Genomic DNA, 22,168 nt, shown 5'->3' with positions numbered 1-22,168 from the left:
TTGGGGGATGCAGCCTTGGTTTTGCCCTTTCTCCTACTTTCCATCTTTCTTCCTTCTCATCAGTCATGAGCATCAATGCCATTTCAGAGTTCTTATGTGGTGGCAATTGCAATTATTTATTTCATAGACTAGGAGACATAAACTCTGGGTATATCACAGGGCCAAAGGAGGTTGGCAGTTTGGCTTAGGAAACCTTCACTATTTCAGAAGCTTCCTAGATCTGGATATCTGTGTTCATTTCCAGAATCTAGTCCATTTCCCTGTTTTTTCTCCCCCTGAGAAATATCTTTGTAGACTTTTGCCCATAGTCTAGACCAAAGGCCAGCATAAACTGCCTCTGATCCTACCCAATTTGGGGTCCTGAGACACAAGGCCTCCATCTCACATCCCAGCCCAAGAAGAATATCTTTTCATGCCATCTATTTTCCTGGTTCTACAAATAACAGTAATCTATTTATGTTTTCAGTATTCTTAGAAGGCATCTAGGTGTCATAGTGGATAGAATGCTGAGTATAGAGTTGGGAAGACCAGACACTAGCTGTGACCCTGAGCAAATCATTTAACCTGTGTTTGTTTACCTCAGTGTCTTTAACTGTGAAATGGGGATAATAATAGTTCCTACTCACAGGGTTGCTGTAAGGATCAAATGAGATAATATTCAGAAAGCAGTTAGTACAGACAGCACATAGTAGGTACAATATAAAAGCTAGCTATTGTTATTGTGGTATTCTTATTGTTATAGTTTATTATTATTATTATCAGTTCTTTCTTTTTTCTTTTCTATTTTCTCTCACACTCTGACACCTAGATGTCTTTGGCTAGTGTTCTATCACATCCTACAATAGAAAGTGTCATCTGGGGCACTTGATAACTGGGACAGTAGCAATTGTACCAAGAAGCACATGACTAAGCACAAGGTGTTTACTAAGTGGTAACTACTGACTGATTGACATACTGACATAAAGCTTGACTCATCCTACCAATCTACAGACCTAATTGTAGTCAAGGGATCTGAATTCCAATCTTAGCTCTACCACTTACTGCCTGTGTGACCTTGGACAAATCCCTTAATCTTTCCAGACCTCCATTTCATCTTCATTTAATGAAGAAATCTTCAGTAAACAGGCTGAAGTGAATCATTTCACTTGGCTACTGTTGTAGTGGTCATTAATGGCAACAATGACCCAGCAACCCAGGCAGTGTTTCCTGCTTTTGTGGATGTCACCAGACACACCAAAATCCCAAAATGTCAAGCTGTAGGGTTCTCCAAAGAGTTGAATTAAGATGGTAGCTTAGAGAAATTCAGCTTTGGTCTTTCCCTGTCACTATTATGATACTCAGGCAGTCTGTCCTTGGGTCCTTGAGGACCACAGAAGAGGGAGATTGGTGGAGAGAGAGAGAGAGAGAGAGAGAGAGAGAGAGAGAGAGAGAGAGAGAGAGAGAGAGAGAGAGAGAGAGAGAGTCAGTGAAAGTCATATCATGCGAAGTATCAAAAAAACAGCCTGGAGAAAGTAACCGGAATTCTCAGTCCTGGCTGAGGACCTGAGAAATGCTTTGGGAGGTCCCTGGGGTTTAATATTCAGGGAGATGAGAGCATGTTCAGTGTGGAAAAGAGGAGAATTGAACAGATGTGGAATCAAACACTACATAACCAGGCTTCCATATCCCTTTTTTATCTATTCTTTCTTAAATTCTGTCTTTGTTCTAGAAATCTGTGGACTCTTATGAAAGGGAATAATGAGAGCTGACCTATGCTCAGATTTAAAGTTGGAAGTGACCTCAAATAACATCTAATCTAAATCTCTGATTTTATGGAAGAGGAAACCGAGGTCCAGAGAAGCTAAGTGATTTGTCACACAGATTGTAACAGGATTTGAACCTAGGTCATAGATTTAGAGCTTGGAGAGACCCTCAGATGCCATCTAGCCCAACTCCCTGATTTTATAGATGAAGAAATTGAGGTCTAGGAAGGTTGAATTATTTTTGCAAATCACATAGTAAGTAAATAGAAGAGACAGGATTTGACCTAGACCCTCTAACTCTAAGAAATAGGCTTTCCTATATATCGAAGAGAAGACTTCGTATCCAGTGGATCCTTGTTTGTGCTTGTCTGAGTCAGAACTCCATGGATCTGTCCCTTTAGACTGGATGGTGTCCTACAGAATCCTGAGAATAGGCTTCTCCATTTCTCCCATCTCTAAAGGTGGTAGGGAGATCCTTAAAAGGCAAATTCAGTCCTTACATCTATTTTTCAGCATCCCTCCTTCCCCCTCCCCCACTCACCAGAGCCAGAGCCACAGTGCTGGGGATAAATCTCTGATCTTATCCAAAGGCTCATTTCTGCCATTGTCACTTGAGTCTTTTCAGACCCCATGGTATGCCATATTTATCCAAGATGACTTCGTCTCAGGATGCTCCTCCCTTTTGGTCAGATTCCTGGGGGATTTCTTTTTGGGTATCTTCTGCTCCCTCAGTGGCATCCTAAGGATCCCTAAGTCCCTGTCCTGGTGAACAGATTCTACAGCATGAAACTTGAGATTTAGATTCTCAGGCTCCAGATTGTGGGGAGGGGAGGGGAGCATGAGAAACCATGAAGTAGTAGCAAGGTCTAAGGAAGATATTATTAGCTTCTAAACAGTGAGATCCAAGAGTGAGGTGTTGTGGACCCAGTGAGAGTATAGGAAGACCTTTATTCCACCCAACTGACCTGAGTAGCTGAAAGATGTCTTCCCCTTCCCCTCTCTTCTTCATCAGTTACCTGTATTTTTGTCCTAACAAGGTCACATAAGAAAATAATGTAGGAACTAGGGACCAGAACTCCCAGTCAGAAGTAAAACTAGGGTAGGGCAAACAGAGCTTTACAACAGGCTGCCAAAATTTAGAAGGTCCTGATATTATTTTCTTTTTATTGGTTTTTTTACATTACTAACATTTACAATTTACTACTATTTTATAAAAGTTGTAATAAAGTAAAACAGTTAAATAAAACTAATAATATAGTGACTTCGTATAAAAGTTCATGCGACATTTTACATCTGTAGTACTCTTTCAGCTCTCCATTTAAAGAAAAACAAAAACAAAGATAAATCTATTTTCTCTTTTTCTCACCCCTTATCATAGTTTGGTGGGGGGGGAAATACCCAGTGGCTATACACAAATATAGTCCCGGAGTCAGGAAGATCAGAGTTCAAGTCCAGCCTCAGATATTTACTAGAAAGTTACTTAATCCTGTTTACTTCAATTTCCTCATCTGTAAAATGAACTGGAGAAGGAAATGGCAAACTGCTCCAGTATCTTTTCAAAGAAAACCACAAAAAGAACCAGGAAGAGTTAGATACAACTAAAACAACTAAACAATAACTCTCTCTCTCTCTCTCTACACACACACACACACACACACACACAGAATCTGATTATATATATATAATAAATTCGGCACCCTAAATCCATCACTTCTCTATAATGGATCATACATTTCATCATTGTTCCTCTGCAGTATTGAATGGCTATTATCTCAATCAGTTTATGGCTTTCAAAGTTGGTCACTTTTACAGGGTTGCATAAAATGTTCTTGTCCTATTCATTACATTCCTTATCAGTTTATAAATATTTTTAAGTTGTTCATTTTTATGATATGGATGCTATAGTATAAATTATTGTTATTTCTGCTCACTTCTCTCTGCATCAGTTCATATGTCTTTCCATATCTTTTTGAAATTCATCTAATTCCTCACTTCTTAAAGCATAATAATCTTGCATCACATCCATATATCACAATTTATTAAGCCATTTCTTATTTATTGGACATCCTCTCACTTTCCAGGTTGTTTTGTTGCATCATAAAAAGTGCTGCCATAAATAGTTTTGTACATCTAGAACATTTTCCTTTTGCTTTGATCTCTTTTGGGTACAAGCCTAGCAGTGGTATAGCTGAGTCAAGGCAAAGTTTAGTAACTTTTTGTGTATAATTCCAAATCACTTTCCAGAATGGTTGTACCCATTCACCATTCCATCAACTATGCATCAATATTCCTTTTATCCCACAACAACCCTGCTAATATTTGTTATTTTTGGTGGCCATCTTTGCTATCTCAGAATTTCTTCATTTTTTATTTCTTTAATTAGTAGTGACTTGGAGCATTTTTCATATGATTATAAATAGTCTGGGTTCCTTCCCTTGAGAACTGACTGTTTATATCCTTAGATTATCAATTGGGAAGTGGTTCTTTTTCTGATTAAAATTTGAATCAGTGCTGACAAATAATTGTACTCCTTTAACAGGTAGAAACAAGTGATAGGTCAGGCTGACATCTGGGGAACACATTTTTTTTTTCCACATAGAAGTAGCCTTATGTGTCCTGTGCTCTCTCTTACTAGAGAGTGTTGTCTTCTGAAGTCTTAGGTCCCTAAATTTCTATTGAAATTGTCTTTAACATTGACTCAACAGGCCTTACATGTCTGCCCTTCACAAAGTTGAGGTGATTACCAGAATTAGTTGAGATTTAATGGATTTTGCCTTCCTGACAGCTGATTCCCAATCTGACCTCTTTAGAGTTGTTCTTTTGTAAAAGCTTCCAACTTCAAAACCACAGGAATTATAAACTGGCAAATACAATATTAATGGACTTTAACCTAAAACTAATGAAAAATCCCCTTTATTCATCTCCTAAAAATAGTCATCTGGTATTCACTGGATGATTTCTAGTGAAGAGGAATCTACCATCTCTCTCTCTCTCTTTTTTTTTTTGCAGGCAATGGGGGTTAAGTGACTTGCCCAGGGTCACACAGCTAGTAAGTGTCAAGTGTCTAAGGCCAGATTTGAACTCAGGTACTACTGAATCCAGGGCCGGTGCTTTAACCACTGCGCCATCTAGCTGCCCCTGAATCTACCCTCTCTTGAAGCTGCCTATTTCATTTTGGCATAGCTCTAATTATTATTCATCTCATCGTTATAATAAATTTAAATTTTCTTTTCTGTAATCTCTATCCATTGTTCCTAGTTTTACCCGCTGACATGTTTTAGAACAAGGCTAATTCATCCCCCTGATCACAACCCATCAAGTACCTAAAGTCCTCATCGGTTTGGAACAGAATGATTTATACATACCACAGGGCAATCTCTCAAATGATTCAGCTAAAACTTTCAATATATATCTTTACCACAAATAATTTTTACCACACACAGAACACTACATTTACTGACTCCAAGTGTTTTCATTGGCTATCTCCAATATCTGGAATGCTCCCCTCATCTTTGAATCTTAGGTCCCATGGTTTTCTTCAAGTTTTAGTTAGAAGTTTTTCCTAGGTTCTCCTTAATTTTTGTGCTTTCCCACTGAGGTTATCCTGTGTATAACTTGTATGTATACAGTTGATTGCGTGTTGTCTTACATATTAGACTGTGGTTGTCCTTCAGTCTTGGAACACTATTCCCCCTCTGCTCCAACTACTGACCTCCCTGCCTTCCTTTAAGTTCCAACTAAAATTCCAGTTTCCACAGGAAACTTTTCCCAATCGCTCTTAATTCTACTGCCTTTCTTCTGTTAATTATTTCCCATTTATCCTGTATCTAGTTTTATATATATATATACATACATACATACATACATATATACATATACACACATATATATATATATATGTATGTATATATATATCAATCTCTCTCTCTCTCTCTCTCTCTCTCTCTCTCTCTCTCTCTCTCTCTCTCTCTCATTTCTATCTATATACATGTTGTCTCCTCCATTAGATTGTAAGCTCCTTAAAGGCAGGGACTGTCTTTTGCCTCTTTTTATATCTTCAGTGCTTAGCATGGTGTTTGGCGCATAGTAGATGCTTAATGTTTATTGCTTGATTGATTCTCAGTTGATATGATCTGGTCACCTCTGAAAAGTGACCTCAGACACTCAACTCTATTACCTAATCCTTTTTGACATTCCCATGTATGTTGTTAGGAAGATTAAACATGAACATCATTAAGTGAAGCAATTTTGTTACTTTTTTTCTAAGCAGCACTTAACTATATTTTAATAAATTGCATTGCTGTGAAAAAAACGACTTTTTGAGTTCTAGGCATATAAGTTGATAGGCTGAGAGCAGTTTTCTTTTTTTTTCTTTTTTTAATTTAATTTAATTTTTTGCAGGGTAATGGGGGTTAAGTGACTTGCCCAAGGTCACACAGCTAGTAAGTGTCAAGTGTCTGAGGTCCTCCTGAATCCAGGGTCAGTGCTTTATCCACTGCGCCACCTAGCGAAAGCAGTATTCTGATAGAGATTTCTATAATCTTACTATTTCAAATTAATTTTTCAATTGTATTTCCATACTCCTAGATCAGAAGTTCTTTTTTAAAAAATATTTTGGATTAGGGAGGCTAGGTGGCACAGTGGATAGAATGCCAGACCTGGAGTCAGGAGGACTCATCTTCCCGAGTTCATATCTTGCCTCAGACACTAACTGTGTGAACCTGTGCAAATCACTTTACTCTGTTTGCCTCAGTTTCCTAATCTGTAAAATGAGCTGGAGAAAGAAATGGCAAACCATTCCAACATCTTTGCCAAGAAAACCCCAAATGGGGTCATGAAGAGTTGTACACAACAGTCTGGTAAAGCCTATGAAACACTTCTCAGAATAATGTTTTTAAATGTGTAAAATAAAATGTGTAGGATTTCCAAGGAACTCAATTATGCTGAAATATTGGTATCAAAATATTAATAAAAACAATTTCAGGAAACCCACCAAAGTGGTCTTGGGTAGTGGGAAAGTTTAAAAAGCCTTTGGCTGAGCGCCCTCTGGTGACAAGTAGGATTACAACACCTTTCAGGAAAACCAGCACCCTTGGATTACTCTATTTGACTGGGGAATGTCAGGATAGTACCAAGTAGTGGCTAGATTACATAGTATACTCCCTACCTGGTTAATTAATGGAGTGACAGCCTGAGTTTCTATAGGTAGCAGAAATCAGGAAAATGTGTTAGGTGTAAGCTGTTCATTGCTTCAGCAGCACCACACACATCATCTGTCATGGAACTAACTTGATAATTGGGCATGTGTGGTTCTTGGGCTTCTGTAGCTCCCAGCGATAATATCTCCAAGAAAGCCTTTCAACACCAGAAAAGACAAGTCCCTTGGGCATGAGAGCCATGTTCTGTTATTTGGTTGCTATTTAGCAGCTATTTAGTTGCAGTAGATGGAACACTGAGCCTGGAGGCAGGAAAATATGAATTCAAATTTGAACACAAGATTCTAGCTGTGTGATCTTGGGCAAGTCATTTAAGGTTCTGTCTGCCTCAGTTTCCTCAGTTGTAAAATGTGGATAATAATAACAGACTATTTGTAAAATGCCTGGCATGTAAAATGCTTGTTTTCACCCTTGTTTCCTTTCATTCAATTCATTCAGATGCCAAGGGCCCAGCATGCCTTCAAGGGACAGGCAGCAACTATGAGTGACTATGCTAAGATTCCTTCCTTCTTTCTTTCTCTTTCTTTCTTTCTTTCTTTCTTTCTTTCTTTCTTTCTTTCTTTCTTTCTTTCTTTCTTTCTTTCTTTCTTTCTTTCTTTCTTTCTTTCTTTCTTTCTTTCTTTCTTTCTTTCTTTCTTTCTTTCTTTCTTTCTTTCTTTCTTCCTTCCTTCCTTCCTTCCTTCCTTCCTTCCTTCCTTCCTTTCTTTCTTTTTGGTGAGGCAATTGGCATTAAGTGACTTGCCCAGAGTCACACAGCTAGTAAGTGTTAAGTGTACGAGGCTGGATTTGAACTCAGGTCCTCCTGAATCCAGAGCCGGTGCTCTATCCACTGTGCCACCTGGCTGTCCCTAAGATGATTTCTAAAAGGCATTTCCCCACCATCTTTGATGCACCTGCTGAATGCCTCAATTACTCTGTAGTCACTTGCAATAAATCTATCTTACTACTAAATATGAGTGCTCTCCATAACTTACTTACAGAGAATGCTCAAAATCACTGTGTTCACATAGTTGATCTGAGGACTAAAGAAGAAATATACCCATTTACCATAATACATAATGGTACATGAAAAGTACATTACAGAGATGCAAAATAAAGCCTTAATAGGAGGTGCTTAGGGAAGTCACTGCAAAGCCTTAGAAACAGGACAACCTGAACTTGAATACATGCTTTGCTACTTAGTTGTCATTTAACTGATAAGTCATTATAGCAGTCTTCCAAGAGAAGGTGAAACTCAAGCATGAAGCTGATGAACTGGAAGGAGGGTAGAGTAGGAAATTCCAGGTACTCTGAATAATGATAATAATTCACATTTATATAGTGTTTTAAGTTTTTCAAAGGCCTTACATTTGTTATCTCATTTGATCTTCACAACAACCCTGGGAGGTAGGTGCTATTATTATCCCCATTTTGCTGATGAGGAAACTGAGGCAGAAAGGCAGAAAGACTTGCCCAAGGTCACAAAGCTAGTGAGTGTCTATGACTGGAATTGAACTCTGGTCTTCCAGAGTCCAGATCATGCACTCAGCTGTCTATTCATGAATATCATGAGTAATATCACATAGCACACACACACACACACACACACACACACACACACACACACACACACCAAAACACTTCCTGTTGTGGAAATACTGAGAAGCATACTCTGGCTGCAATATAAGATTCATGACAGTTGAGAAGTAGAAACCAAAACTGGAGAGATAAAGTGGGAATAGATTGTGAAGAGCTTTAATTGCTAGGACAAGGAGCTGATATTTTATTTGATAAGTGTAGGGAGACCCTGAAGATTTGGGGTAGAAGGAGGAACATTTTACATTCCCTTAGTGCTTTCAAGTTTGCAAAATGGGTTCTTCATAGCAATCCCCTGAGGTGAGTAAAAAAACCCAAAACATTCTTATCTTCACTTTACAGAAGAGGGAACTGGGACTAAAAGAGATGAAATGAATTGCTCAAGGTGTCACAGCTGGAAAGATTAAAGCTATAATTTAAATCCAGTTGTCCTAAATCCAAGTCCAATATTTTGTCTTATGATGGAGTGCCTCTCTCTTTGCTGTAGGAAAGTAGATCTTAAAGCTGAGTGACTAAGTCGACGCTAATTCTTCCCCTTCACCACGGGGAAGAGATTGAGAGATCTTCAAAATATGGTGCAAGGATCCCAGATCTTTACAGAGGATGGAAAGGGGGAGTTGGGGAGGGAAGCCAAGGAGGGATTGGCCAAGAGCCAAGTGTTTTGGAAGAGGAAAGGGCTCTGGGGAGCCAGTCTATAGCACAAATACCCTGATTCCATATGGGATTCCAGGCATAATCAGAAACAACAGCCTGCAAACTCAGGGCTCAGCCAGGTCACAGTGACCTCCCATCCCTATCCCAATATTTCAGCAGTGCCTTTGGTGGACTGGGGACAATGGGAATTCAGAAGTGATGGACTTTCGGGGATGATTCCCTACATTTCCCTGAAGTCTGAAAAGGGGGGTACTATTGATTGGAGAAGCCCTTTTTTCTGGAGTGAAGGACTTTACAGAGTAAGTACCCAATGTAGAGTGTCATGTCCCTCATAGTGTCATAGCTATGTGTCCTTTTCCTTCTCTGAGACTCAGTTTCTTCATCTTGGCAATGAGGGTATTGGATGTATTGATTTTTAAGATTCTTTCCAAATTTTTCAATTCTTTGACTAGGAAGGAACAACCATGAGTTTATGACCCAAATAACCACCAAGAGATGGCAGGAAGATCCTTATTCAAGTACTTTCCTGGTGAAGAATATGCTGCCTTGGCTATCTGGAAATGGTTGATCTCAAGTGTGGCGAGTAAAACTATATGTGGTCGCCCTATTACTGTCCCAAGTGTAGGGAAAATTAGCTGGGATTTGTCATATATTTGTTACTTAGAAATTAGAGGCTACTGCACCAGTTTTGGGGCATTAAGCATTTATTAAAGTATATTAAATATTAGTAAAGAGATCGCACATGGCTCTGAAAGATAAGGAAGCCTAGCTAGGAAACAAAAGAGGGAGAAGAGTGAAAATGGGGAACCTTAGTGGGCTTCGTCTGCTCTTACCAAGTTCCCCCGCCAAAGAGAGAGAACAGCAAGCTTAAGCTCTCTGAGGGAAGGGGCAGAGCCTGCCCTAACACACTGCTTAAAGATAACTGACTAGCATCATTCAAATCTATTGGTTCACTGGATTTGAGGGTGGTCTCTGCTGATGTCAGAGCCCAGAGAACAGATCCTCTGGCGGGATCAAGGCTTGCGGGTGGGTGTGGTTTTCAATGAGGTAACTTCTTGATTCTGGGCTGGCCCCAAGAAAGGTCAGGCCAGGCTCTCCCAGCGGGGGACCTCTGGGAGTCCCCAAACCCCTATTATTAATTATTTTCTCACACAAGGTCACCTTCTCCTCTCTTTCTTGTGGGAAATATTGCTAATAATTAGTTTGGGGAGAGACTGGATAGAAGGGTGAGGTTGCTGCGAGCCATGAAGGCAATTTCTCTTTCCTAGATGATTTCTAGAATTCTACTCAGCTCTTTCTTTTAGCCCCTAGGGATTATTCCCCAGGAACCCCAGGGCAGCTCTCATCACCAAGTTCAAGATCCTAGATTTAATAAGGCCCTGATGAACTGAAAGGGCCAGAAATGAAGGAGGGATTATTAGAGAAGATCAATACCTAGTCTGTGTCAATCTGCTCAGTTTGTCTGTGGATTAGCCAGTGTGATAAATCCGATGCTAACAGTTTGATTAACATAAGAGAAGGTCAGTCAATTGGGGCTGAACCAATGTCATTATGTCTGTGGCAGGGTGGAATGGATCAGAGAAGGCCTTTGCTACCCAAGGCTGGGTTTATAGTAGGGCAGGGTCCCAAGAAGTTATGACTAAAGGACTTTGGTGAGGTCCTTTTCCTGCTCTGTATCTGTTTCCCAATTTACAAAACTAAGAAGTTGAGTGTAGTATCCTTTAATATTTCTTAGAGTTTTAGAATCTTACTTTCCCAAGGAGTAAGAGAATAGATGGAAGTGGAAAGAGACCTAGTGTTAGGGACAGAATACCCGTTTTAAGTCCCAAATTCCTCATTTAGGTCCTCTGTGACTTTAGGCAAATCATTTAACCTCTTCTGAGTTTCAGGTTTCTCTTCTATATAAATGACATGATACATGTACCACTTACCACAAAGGAATATTGTAAAGAATGTGGTTTGTAAATCTTATGCTGCAAAACAAAATATTGTTGGTGAGCTTTTATACCTTGTGACCAATCTTGTGTGGGTGGCTGAGTGATTCTCAACAGAGCTGCTGTTGTTCCAGATAGCTGGAGGGGAAAGAAATAATGAGGAGACTGAGATGAAGGAGGGAAGTAGGAGGCAAAAGGAGGGCAGAAGAGCATGCAGAAAGGGAGTATGAAAAGTGTTCCTACAAATCTCTATCATCAGAGAGTGAAGGATGCTAAGATTTATAAAGCACTTTACAAATATCTCATTTTATCCTTGAGACAACCCTAGGATATGAGTAATATCGTTATTCCCAATTTAGAGATGAGGAGCCTGAGGCAGACATAAGTTAAAAGACTTATGCAGAGTCACACAGCTAGTAAGTATCTGCGTCTGGCTTTGAACTCAGTTCTTCCCAACTCCAGGTCTAGTGCTCTACCCACTCTGTCATCTAGATTAGGGCTTCTTAAACTTTTTCTGCTCATGACTCCTTTTTTGCCCAGGAATTTTTTATGTGATCCCGGGTATATAGGTATTCAAAACAGTTACACATAACCTTGTACTCTTGTCAAAATTTTTGCTACTCCCACATTCAGTTATGCCACCCCTTATGGGGTGGGAATCCACTGTTTAAGAAGCTTTGATCTAGATGCTTCTTACTCTCATTGAAGACTCATTTCCATTGTCTGCTGCCCATGTTCCTTATAATGTCAGGGAAGTCATTTGGTTAAAACATTGGGTGAGGTAAAATTTAATATGTAACATCTTAAAGTTGGGAGTCACCAAATCAATTTTATAATATAAGATCGGAAAGGTTTGTCTAAAAGCCAATTTGCCTGAAAGAACAATCTTGGGATTTTGAAAGATGACGAGCTCAGTATGTAATTGAGAAAGCTAATATGATTCTAAGAGAGCCTGAGAATTCAGTAATGAAGAAGTGATAATATCACTGTCCACTGCCTGCATCAGATCACTTCTGAAGTGGTGTCCAGTTCTAGGCACTCCATTTTAGGAAAGGCATTGATTATTCATACATCTTTCAGAGAGAGACAACTGAGATGCTGAAAGGTCTCGTGTCCATGTCACATGAGAATCAGTAAGAGGATAGTAGGTGCTTAGCCTAGAGAAGAGAAAAGTTAGGGGAGATAGGTTGCTATCTAGAATCTAGTTAAGAGTTGTTATGGAGGGGGCAGCTAGGTGGCACAGTGGATAGAACACCGGCCCTGGAGTCAGGAGTACCTGAGTTCAAATCCGGCTTCAGACACTTAATACTTACTAGCTATGTGACCCTGGGCAAGTCACTTAACCCCAATTGCCTCACTAAAAAAACCCCAAAAAACCAAAAACAGAACAAAAAAAAGAGTTGTTATGGAGAAGAGGGACCATAGATAGCAGAAATAGTAGCAAAGTGGTTACCAATACTAAGATTTATATTTAAATTTGATGCAACAGAAAGAAAAAACAATTATTAAGTAGAGTTGTTTCAAAGTAGAATGAGCTCCCTTGGAAAGAGTAGTCTTTAAGCCAAGTCTGAATGCAGGTGTTAGAGCAGAAAAGAGAGAATCTTTTCCCCTAGCACAGATGGTCTTTGAATTACCTTCTAACTCTTTAATTTGATGATTCTGTGAGGTCATCTGAATAGGTAACAGGTGTATCCCCCTTGATGTCTATAAAGAGGAAGGTGGCATAAATTTTAGTGAGAATATGGTAATAATTCACACATGGCCTGTATGTGGATGGGAATTAGACAATCAAAAGGGGTTAAAGCTGAAAAGGATCATCTCTTTCCCTCCACCAGAGACACAGATTTTCATCCAGGAAGTGATGACACCTGCCCAGCAACAGGGGTGAAGTAGAAGTTCCTGAAGAGGGAGAAAGCCAGAGAGAGAACTATGAGAAGGGTAGAATATCTAGTTAAGAAACAGAAGGTGAGGGCAATGTAGGAACCAGGGGAGATGACAGACTGAAATAATGAGAGATGAGAAGACATGGGGTTGTAGAAATTTATCTAGCCTAAAAGTTCTTAACTTGGGACCTGTGAATTAAAAAAAAGTTTTGATAACTGTATTCCAATATAATTGTTTCCCTTTGTAGCCCCATATATTTTATGAATTTAAAAACATTATTTTGAGAAGGGATCCATAGGTTTAACCAGATATCAAAAAAGACACAAAAACAGTTTAAAAACATCTATCTGGACTGAAGGAGAAAACCAGAAGTGAATTGTTCCCCAAACTGGACCTTGTCATTTATTTAAGGTAGAGGACCTGTGATCTTGGCTTGGCCATTTATAATCTGTACAATTCTGAGCAAGTCACTTAACCTCACTGGGACTCAGTTTCCTTATTTGTAAAATGAGAAGTTTGGCAAATTGTGGTACAAATTTTAAACCATCGGTCCTATGATCTCTTAGCCTAACTGGTAAATTGTCTACAAATTTGTATGATCTGTATGAACTTAATGGTTTCCCTCACCAATGCAGGTCTGAAAGCATGCTGATGACATGACAACTTACTGGGAGAAAATAAAAAATGAAAAGGAGAGACTTATGTTACTGAGAGAATAAGTATAACCAGATACATATATTGGGAGCCATGGACTACAACTAATGAGAAATGCAAGTCAGTTCCATTAGTAGAAGGACTGTGAAGAAAAGACAGCCAAGGGATGAGGTGATGGAAAAATAGTATCTATCAGAGTCTAAAGCCAAGGAATTCTGCTAAAATTGGAGTCAAAGTACAGAGAGAGCCATGGAATCACTACCTTTAATACTTAGTCCAAGCTCAAGCTTTATTCTGAAGTCTTAGTGCTTTTTCTTCTAGAAGCTTGAACAACCTCACCTTGGGAAGGACTGACACCCTGTGTATTTCTAGACAGACCCACTGGATCTTGTTTATTTGGAAGCCCTCACTAAGTCTTTGACCTGTGCACCATCATGTGGTCTAATGCCAGTTCATCCCCCTTCCTTTTGACTGGATTCCCAGGTTTGGAAGCAGTTCATCACTGGATCTCTATCCCCTTCTTTGTGGTGTACTTTTCTGTGATTCTCGGAAATGGCACCCTTCTCTTTCTTATCAAGGATGACCACAGCCTCCATGAACCCATGTACTACTTCCTGGCCATGCTAGCAGCCACAGACCTTTTGGTGACCCTAACCACAATGCCCACAGTGCTGGGGGTCCTGTGGCTGGATCACAGGGAGATTAAACTTGAAGTTTGCTTCTCCCAGGCCTACTTCATCCATTCCCTTTCTATAGTGGAGTCAGGGGTCCTGCTTGCTATGGCCTATGACCGTTTCATTGCCATTTGCAACCCACTAAGATATGCCACTATCCTCACCAATTCCAGAGTGGTAAAAATTGGGGTTGGGGCATTGCTGAGGGGCTGCTTGTTAGTGGCACCCCCAATTATCCCACTACATTGGTTCCCTTACTGTCATTCCCATGTCCTCTCTCATGCCTTCTGCCTCCACCAGGATGTCATCAAATTGGCCTGTGCAGATATCACTTTCAATCGCATCTATCCTATGGTTCTAGTTTCATTTACCTTCTTCCTGGACTCTTTGATTATCCTTTTCTCCTATATACTAATTTTAAAAACAGTTATGAGCATTGCCTCTGGAGAAGAGAGGACCAAGGCCCTAAACACCTGTATTTCCCACATCTGTTGTGTCTTGGTTTTCTATGTCACAGTGATTGGTTTGTCTCTCATTCATCGATTTGGGAAACATGCCCCACATGTGGTCCATATCACCATGAGTTATGTCTATTTCCTCTTTCCCCCATTTATGAACCCCATCATCTACAGTGTTAAGACCAAACAGATAAGGAATGGCATCCTCCGCAAATTCTCTCTGCCCAGATTCAGGGCTTAGCCTTTATGCTATGGTACATCTCTTCAGGCATGGATTTCTGAGAAGTGAAAGTCATGGAGTCTGCAGTGGGCCTGATCCAGGTATTTATTGACCTTAGATTACATAGTGACTGAAAAGACTCTCTAGGCATCACCTTGAACTTTCTTTAGGGATCTCAAAGTCCATTCCCACATTCTGAATGCATGAAATAAAACATACCACTTGTGCACTTAGGTCTATAATGTCTTCAATCATTTGATATCTGGTAGGAAAGAACCAAGTATAAATATGTTAGACATTCATGGGGCTACCTGGATCACAATTAGACAACACTCCTCCTCATTCTCCCAAATGGTTCCTCCTACACACTTCTATTTATCTCCCAAACATTTAAACAGTGCTACATCAATATTTCCTTGTGTCCATATGAGAGGTGGAATGGACAGAGATGATCACATTCAATAGAACTCATGCATGGGTCAAGAGAAAATCAGATTATCTTCTTCCCTGGGTAGGGCAGATTTTTACTCCACTCTTTCTCTTTGATTCCTTTTCAATGTCACTCATCCATATACCAATCCAAGACACTGATTCCATACTTTCATAGCCCAGCAGGTCTTAAGGTAGAGAGAGTATTGACTTTCAGAGCATAGATTGGAGCCTGAATCCCTGGATCCTAGCATATATATATATATATATATATATATATATAATTAATAATATATACTCTTAATTGTATATGAATATATATGTGTATATATACACATACATACACACACACACACACACACACACACACATATATATATATATATATGGGCAATATACTGTTCAGCCTTATTCCCTTCCCATTTCCCTTAGTTCCTAGGATCAATGTCAAAGGCAGATAACCAGAGCAATAAGGAATTCAAACCTATTCAGCACCTGGGAAAGGGGAGGATATATTTGCCCCAAAGTCTGGGTTTGTGTCTTTCTCACTGTACCAGAAGCTCCCCAAGAGGAAGGGTCAAAACTTTCCACTTTGTGGAACAGAGCAATGGCATTATCACCCATTTCTGTCCTGTTTCCCCAAAGTGCATGGTAGAGGGTTTTGCATACAAAAGATACTCAATTATTGTTAAGTGATGCTTTATTCTACCATTTTTAAACTTCTCTAAGTCTGTGGTCCATGAAATAATCTAGGCCATTACTGAGGGATGCATGTGTTTGAGGGGAGTTTGGAGGGATTGGGTATGGATTCCTAATTCCTTTTGGGGGGGCAGCTAGGTGGTGCAGTGGATAAAACACTGGCCCTGGATTCAGGAGGACCTGAGTTCAAATCTGCCCTCAGACACTTCTCACTTACTAGCTTTGTGACCCTGGGAAAGTCATTTAACCCTCATTGCCCCACAAACCCCCCCCAAAAAAAAAACAAAATAAAAGCCTAATTCCTTTTCAGAAGTCCACTGTTAAAAAAAAAAGATCCTTCAAGTTAATGTAAAATTTGACTACTACAGTTAGTAGCAAAAACAATAAAAATTACTTTTAGGCCATTAAAATAAAGAGGTTCCAAGTCCATTATCTAATTTAAATAATAAGCTATATTTCTTAAATTCCTATTCTCTACATTATTCTGAATTTGCTGCTAAATTGGAAAAACCTGGTATCTGACCTTAAGAAGAAACCTAGTCCAATGGAGAAGAGGAGATACACACACATTTATACTTATACACACACTCATACACATAGATATCTGTAGCACAGAATATAAAAAAAATGAGTGTACAAAGAAGGCACAATGTAGTATGAGAATTCTGCTTAGCCGAGTGCCTGAGTATATAGATAGCACTAAGTAAATGGTTATTCACTGGATAAGATCATACCAGAGAACTTGATTTCTCTTTTTTTTCTTTTTTGGACAAAAGTAATATATCATGAGATCAGAGGTGTTCTGTAGCTATTATATACTATTTTCAATAACTAATAATTCACATTTACATAGTATGTTAATATTTGTAGAAGATTTCCCTCACATCAAATCTATGAGAAATAGGGCAAGAGTTATTATCTTCATTTTTACATGTGAGGAAACCAAAATTAAGTGATTTTTTCCAATGGTTATACATGCAGAATAGTAATTCTGGGCTAGTATCTAAACTCGGAACTTCTGGATCCAAGTCCAGCATTCAATCTATCATATCCTCTCAGCATTTGACAACTTCTTTCATGCTATTATTGTGACAAGTTGGAGTACAATTAAGTGAACTTGAAATTGGTCCCTGAGGATAGTGGCAGAATCATAGAATTTCAAATTTGAAAGAGACTTTTGTTACCATTTAGTCTGGAATTTCTTAAACTTTTTTGTATCATAGAACCCATGTGGCAGTCAGGTGAAGCCTTTGGTCTTCTTCACAGAATCAGTTTTTTAAAAAATATAATTTGAAGAAATGCTAAATTTTAGTTAGAGGATAGTAAAAATAAAGATAAAACTTTTTTATTTCCCATCCAAATTCCAGACCCACTGAAATCTATCCACAAACAAGGGCTTGAGGGGAAGGGGTCTGTGGATGTCAGGGTAGAAATTCACAATCTAAAGAGGATAATAATGGTACCTATCTCCCAGGGTTGTTATGAGGATTAAATGAGATAATAACTTTAAAGTGTTTAGCATAGTGCCTGACACATAGTAAACGCTATATAAATATTGTTGTCGTTATTTAAATTCATACCTAAATAAAAATCCCTATACAGCATACTTGCTAAGTAATGATAATTTGCTTAAAGACCTCAAGTGAATATTACACTTTTGGATAATTTTGATTGTTAGGAATGTTTTTGTTTGTTTGGTGGCAGCCTGTTTTCCTTTTTAAAATGTTATGTCTGCTCATTGCTTCTGTTCTTACATTTGGGATCAAACAGAAAGTCTAACTCCTCTCCTCCAAATGATGACCCTTTAAATACCTTAACATGGCAACTATTTTCCACCTCCCTTCATTCTTTTCTTTTTTGTCTCAGATAAACCTTTTTTTAATGAAACTTTTTATGACTAGACTTAAAGTTGCTTTGTCACGGTTATTCTCCACTTAACCAAAGTATTTCCTGAATTGTGATTCCCAGATACTCCCAGTGGTCTGACCAGGGCAGATCATGGTGGGACAATCATTCCTATTCCTCAGTCTTTTTTTCCTCTCTTAATGAAAACTGATGTATTAGCTTTCTTACTATAATCATATTTACTTTCTTGAATGACATTACCTTGTTGATACAAATTGAGTTTACTATCAGCCAGTAGCCCCAATTTTTATTTTTTCAAAGATAAACTGTCATCTAACTAAAATATTATAATTGTAGGTTTATTTTTGAAACCAAATGTGACATTTATCCTCTTAATTTCACTTTAAACTGTCGTTCTTTCCAACAGGGTGTTGTTAATCATCTTTTTCAATTTTGCATCATCCATAAATTTGATGAGCATTTCATCCATGCATTTATCCAAATTATGAATAAAAATATTCAATAACATAGGGTTAAACATAGATTCCTGTGGGCACTCCATTGGATACCTCCTTCCAGGATAATTTCAAATACTTAATGATTATTCATTGTATGTGGCCATTCAATAAGTTTTGAAACCGTCTGACTTTATGATTGTCCATATCATACTCTTCCATATTTATGACATGAATACTTAAAAATGAATAAAACTGTAAAGCAACAAAACACATATCCTACATATTCCTGGTGTTCATTCATTTTCAAATATGTTTACCATGTGTAGAAAAAATGGACATACATTGGGAACAGACACAGAGAAGAACAACTAGATGAGCTTCCTATATCTCATGAGCCAGTTTTCCCTATAAAATTTTAATTACTGAGCTTCTACCAATCATTGTTCTAAACTTGAAATTTGATTTATGAGAAAATCATATTGATTTTTATTTTATTTTGTAATTAATCTTATTCCATATCATTTCCAATATGTTATAAAATCACCTAAGCTGTATTTCTTTGTCTCTAAGTTTAAATTTAGTTCAGCTATCCGCTCTGAACTAAGTTGTCCCATTAATCACCTAAATTCAAAGAAATATATTCTTTCTTCACATTTTACTGCCCATGTACAAGCAAGGGGAATCTGCTATCTCACTAATAAGCCTTGCAAGATGCAGAAGGGCCTCAGAAAGTCTGTTATCTCTGCAATGCTGGCTGATATATTATTGCTATGACTCTAACCATATGGGTGGACACCACCAATGAGCTTTCCATAAGAACAAGATGGAAGGACAGGTTGTTGCTTGTCCTGCATTCCTGACTTCCATTCAATCATATTGTTTTCCATCTGTGATGCTTTCTGTTTTTTGTTCTTTTGTACTTCCCATAACTGTATGAAGTCTATTAAGCCCTACCTCATGGTGTTTTGAATGAGGAGTCAAGAGACTCCTTTTATTGGTATATTGCTAGCCTTATAAATAAATTGAATGTGCTCAGAACTTTATGTTTTAGTTTACCTGATTTTAACTGTTACATTTCTCAAAATCTATGGTACATGGGACAGCTAGGTGGTGCAGTGGATAAAGCACCGACCCTGGATTCAGGAGAACCTGAGTTCAAATTTGGCCTCAGACACTTGACACTTGCCAGCTGTGTGACTCTGGACAAGTCACTTAACATTCATTGCCCTGCAAAAAACCAAAAAACAAACAAAAAAACCTATGGTACATGTCAGACCATTTCTGGCTCTCATATACTTCTCTGTCATAAATTCTAAAAGGGAGTGAATGATCCCTTTCCTCCTAAGATTGGGGAAAATAGGCATTTCTTTTTGACAAGCACTACTTTACATTCTGGAAATACAAAGAAAGTCAAATATGGTTCCTGCCTTCAAGGAGTTCACATTCTAATAGAGAAGCCAACTTGGAAGCAACATGTTTCATCCTGTCATTGATAATGAGATTAAGAATAGATTTTCCACTTGTTAGTTCTCCTTTTGGAATGATGAGATTTTCATAAAAGCAACTCAATAAATTATTACCTATAATTTTGACAGAGAGCAAATACCAGTAGATGTGATGGTGAAAATGCTAGAACAAATGTGATTAAGATGGAATTGAACAAGATTGATTCAAAAAACAAAACCTTTCACTTGGGTTCATAAAAAAGGAAACCACCAAAATACAAGACAGGAAAGGCGGTACTCAACAGCAGATAAAGATCTGGGGGTTTTGGCGAACAACCCTAATGTGATGTGGACTGAATAGAGAGAAGGATAGTGTCCAGGACTAAGAAGGAGATATGTCCCTTGTATTCTGCCCTGATCAGACAACATCTGGGGTACTATGTTTACTTACAGGCATCACATTTTAGGAAGGATGTTAAACTGGAAATATTGGAGGACAAAGAACTGGAGAACATTCAGAAGAGGGAAATCAGAAGAAGTTTATGTTCATGCCAAAGTTGGAGGAATTGGGCATGTTTGACCTAAAACAGAAGACAGAAATCAATTTAAAAATTTTCTTCAAGTTTTTGAAAGCTAGTCCTAAGGAAGAGAAAATAGACTTCTACTTAGCCTCAGAGGGAAGAATTAGGATGATTGATGGCAAATGTAGACCTGAAATAAGAATAAACCTCTTAATAATTAGGGCTAGAAAAAAAGGGGAATAGACTACCACTAGGATGCTCCAGGTGTAGCTAGATGACATTCAATTGCATTGGTCATGTACAGTTTAGACTACTTGTCTCCCAGTGTCCTTTTCAACTTTTATTCTGTGAAGTTATTACAGTGCTCTTCTGAGGGACTGAAACTATCACCTCCCTTCATCCCCCATCCAATGCTCACCAAAATGGATCCTGGATGCTATCATTCTTTTTTTAAGGACCCAGACATGCAAATATATTGGAAATGAAGCAATACTGAAGAGTCTAACCACCTAAATCCCCATAGATAACTAGGTAGTGTTGCATTAAAACCAAGTGTACAGAAAAGAAACAGATTCCTTCCGAGGAGTCAGATTCCGGATGGTGCTGCTTGACCTTCACCCAGAGCACGGTTGACAACACAAAAGCTCAAATAATACAACAGGGTCTTCCCTGCCAATGCTCTGGGGGAGGTCAGTTGGCATAGAAACAAGGCACAAATGGATAGTATGAGCTCACACCTACACAGAGAAAAGGAGAAAGTCCAACGCCACCAGAGATTGGCAGGGCAGAGGGTAACAGTGGAAGGAGGAATTGGCTGCTTCTCTTTGAAGAGGTTGTGGAAGGTGAGGGGAAGTGGAGGACACCACTTCCCTCCCACTCCTTTCCAGTGTGTGATCAGTTCAGGGAAAGCAGTCCATGAGGCAGAGTACAGTTTAATTTGGCAAGGCCGCTAAACTTTGAGAGCTCCTAACAGAGCTCTCTCCTACAGCAGAGGTCCTTTCAGAAAGCTGACTGAGCTGGTCCATGACCTCCAGGCCATTTTCCTCCACAATCTGCACAGTAAGGCTTATCCACCTGTTGCTGAGGAGTGGTCAGTGTGATAGCTGAGCTCATCAAGTCCTCCATCACTGAAGTGTGGCCATCCAGATTCTGAACCTGCTGCTCAAATTTATCCATCACAGCAGATACCGTCTGCAGGTCCATGGTATTGAGAGTGTTGTCCAGGGCCTTGGTCACCTGCGCCATATTCTTAGTTACCCCCTTCATGGCCATGGCAGTCTGGACCTTGGAGTCCACTACATCCACACGGGAAGACATCCGAAGCCAATTCAAGCTCTCATTCTTTTTAGGGATGGCATTCTCAGCATAGACCTGAGCACACTCCACATTTTTTTTTCCTGAAGAGCCTTCTTGACTTTGCCTTGCTCAGCCTCAGAGTCCTTGTCAGTCTTCTTGACCAGTTCTCCAGTTGTTTTGCTGTGAACTTCAACCATAACAGGGTACCATCCATGGCTAAGGAGTTGTGGTGCCGGGCCTCAGAAACTACGGGGCTGGGGCAGAAGAGAGTAGTGTAGGTGTCCAACATCAGCAACCCAGGCTGACCCACAATCCGTGGCCGATACTATCATTCTTTAGGAATCCTTTCTACATTTTTTGAATAATCTTTTCTTATTTTTCCCAATTACGTGAAAAAATTTAACACTAAAAAAAATTGTGTTCCAGATTCTCTCCCTCCCTCCTTCCCCTCCCGCCTCCCCGAG

The 22,168-nt window shown here is 39.1% G+C and overlaps 1 protein-coding gene and 1 pseudogene across 1 annotated transcript; one reads left to right on the top strand and one right to left on the bottom strand.

The window, feature by feature from the left end:
• Positions 1 to 14,093: 14,093 nt before the first annotated feature.
• On the top strand, positions 14,094 to 15,032 carry LOC122750300 (olfactory receptor 51B5-like). Its single transcript, XM_043996992.1, has one exon. It carries the CDS (start codon positions 14,094 to 14,096, stop codon positions 15,030 to 15,032), a length of 939 nt encoding a protein of 312 aa, XP_043852927.1.
• Positions 15,033 to 21,340: 6,308 nt separating this feature from the next.
• On the bottom strand, positions 21,341 to 21,918 carry LOC122748069 (annotated as a pseudogene).
• Positions 21,919 to 22,168: the final 250 nt, after the last annotated feature.

The sequence above is a fragment of the Dromiciops gliroides genome, chromosome 3, assembly GCF_019393635.1.
Source record: "Dromiciops gliroides isolate mDroGli1 chromosome 3, mDroGli1.pri, whole genome shotgun sequence".
NCBI classification, from domain to species: Eukaryota; Metazoa; Chordata; class Mammalia; order Microbiotheria; family Microbiotheriidae; genus Dromiciops; species Dromiciops gliroides.
This window is presented reverse-complemented; position numbering and strand designations above follow the sequence as displayed.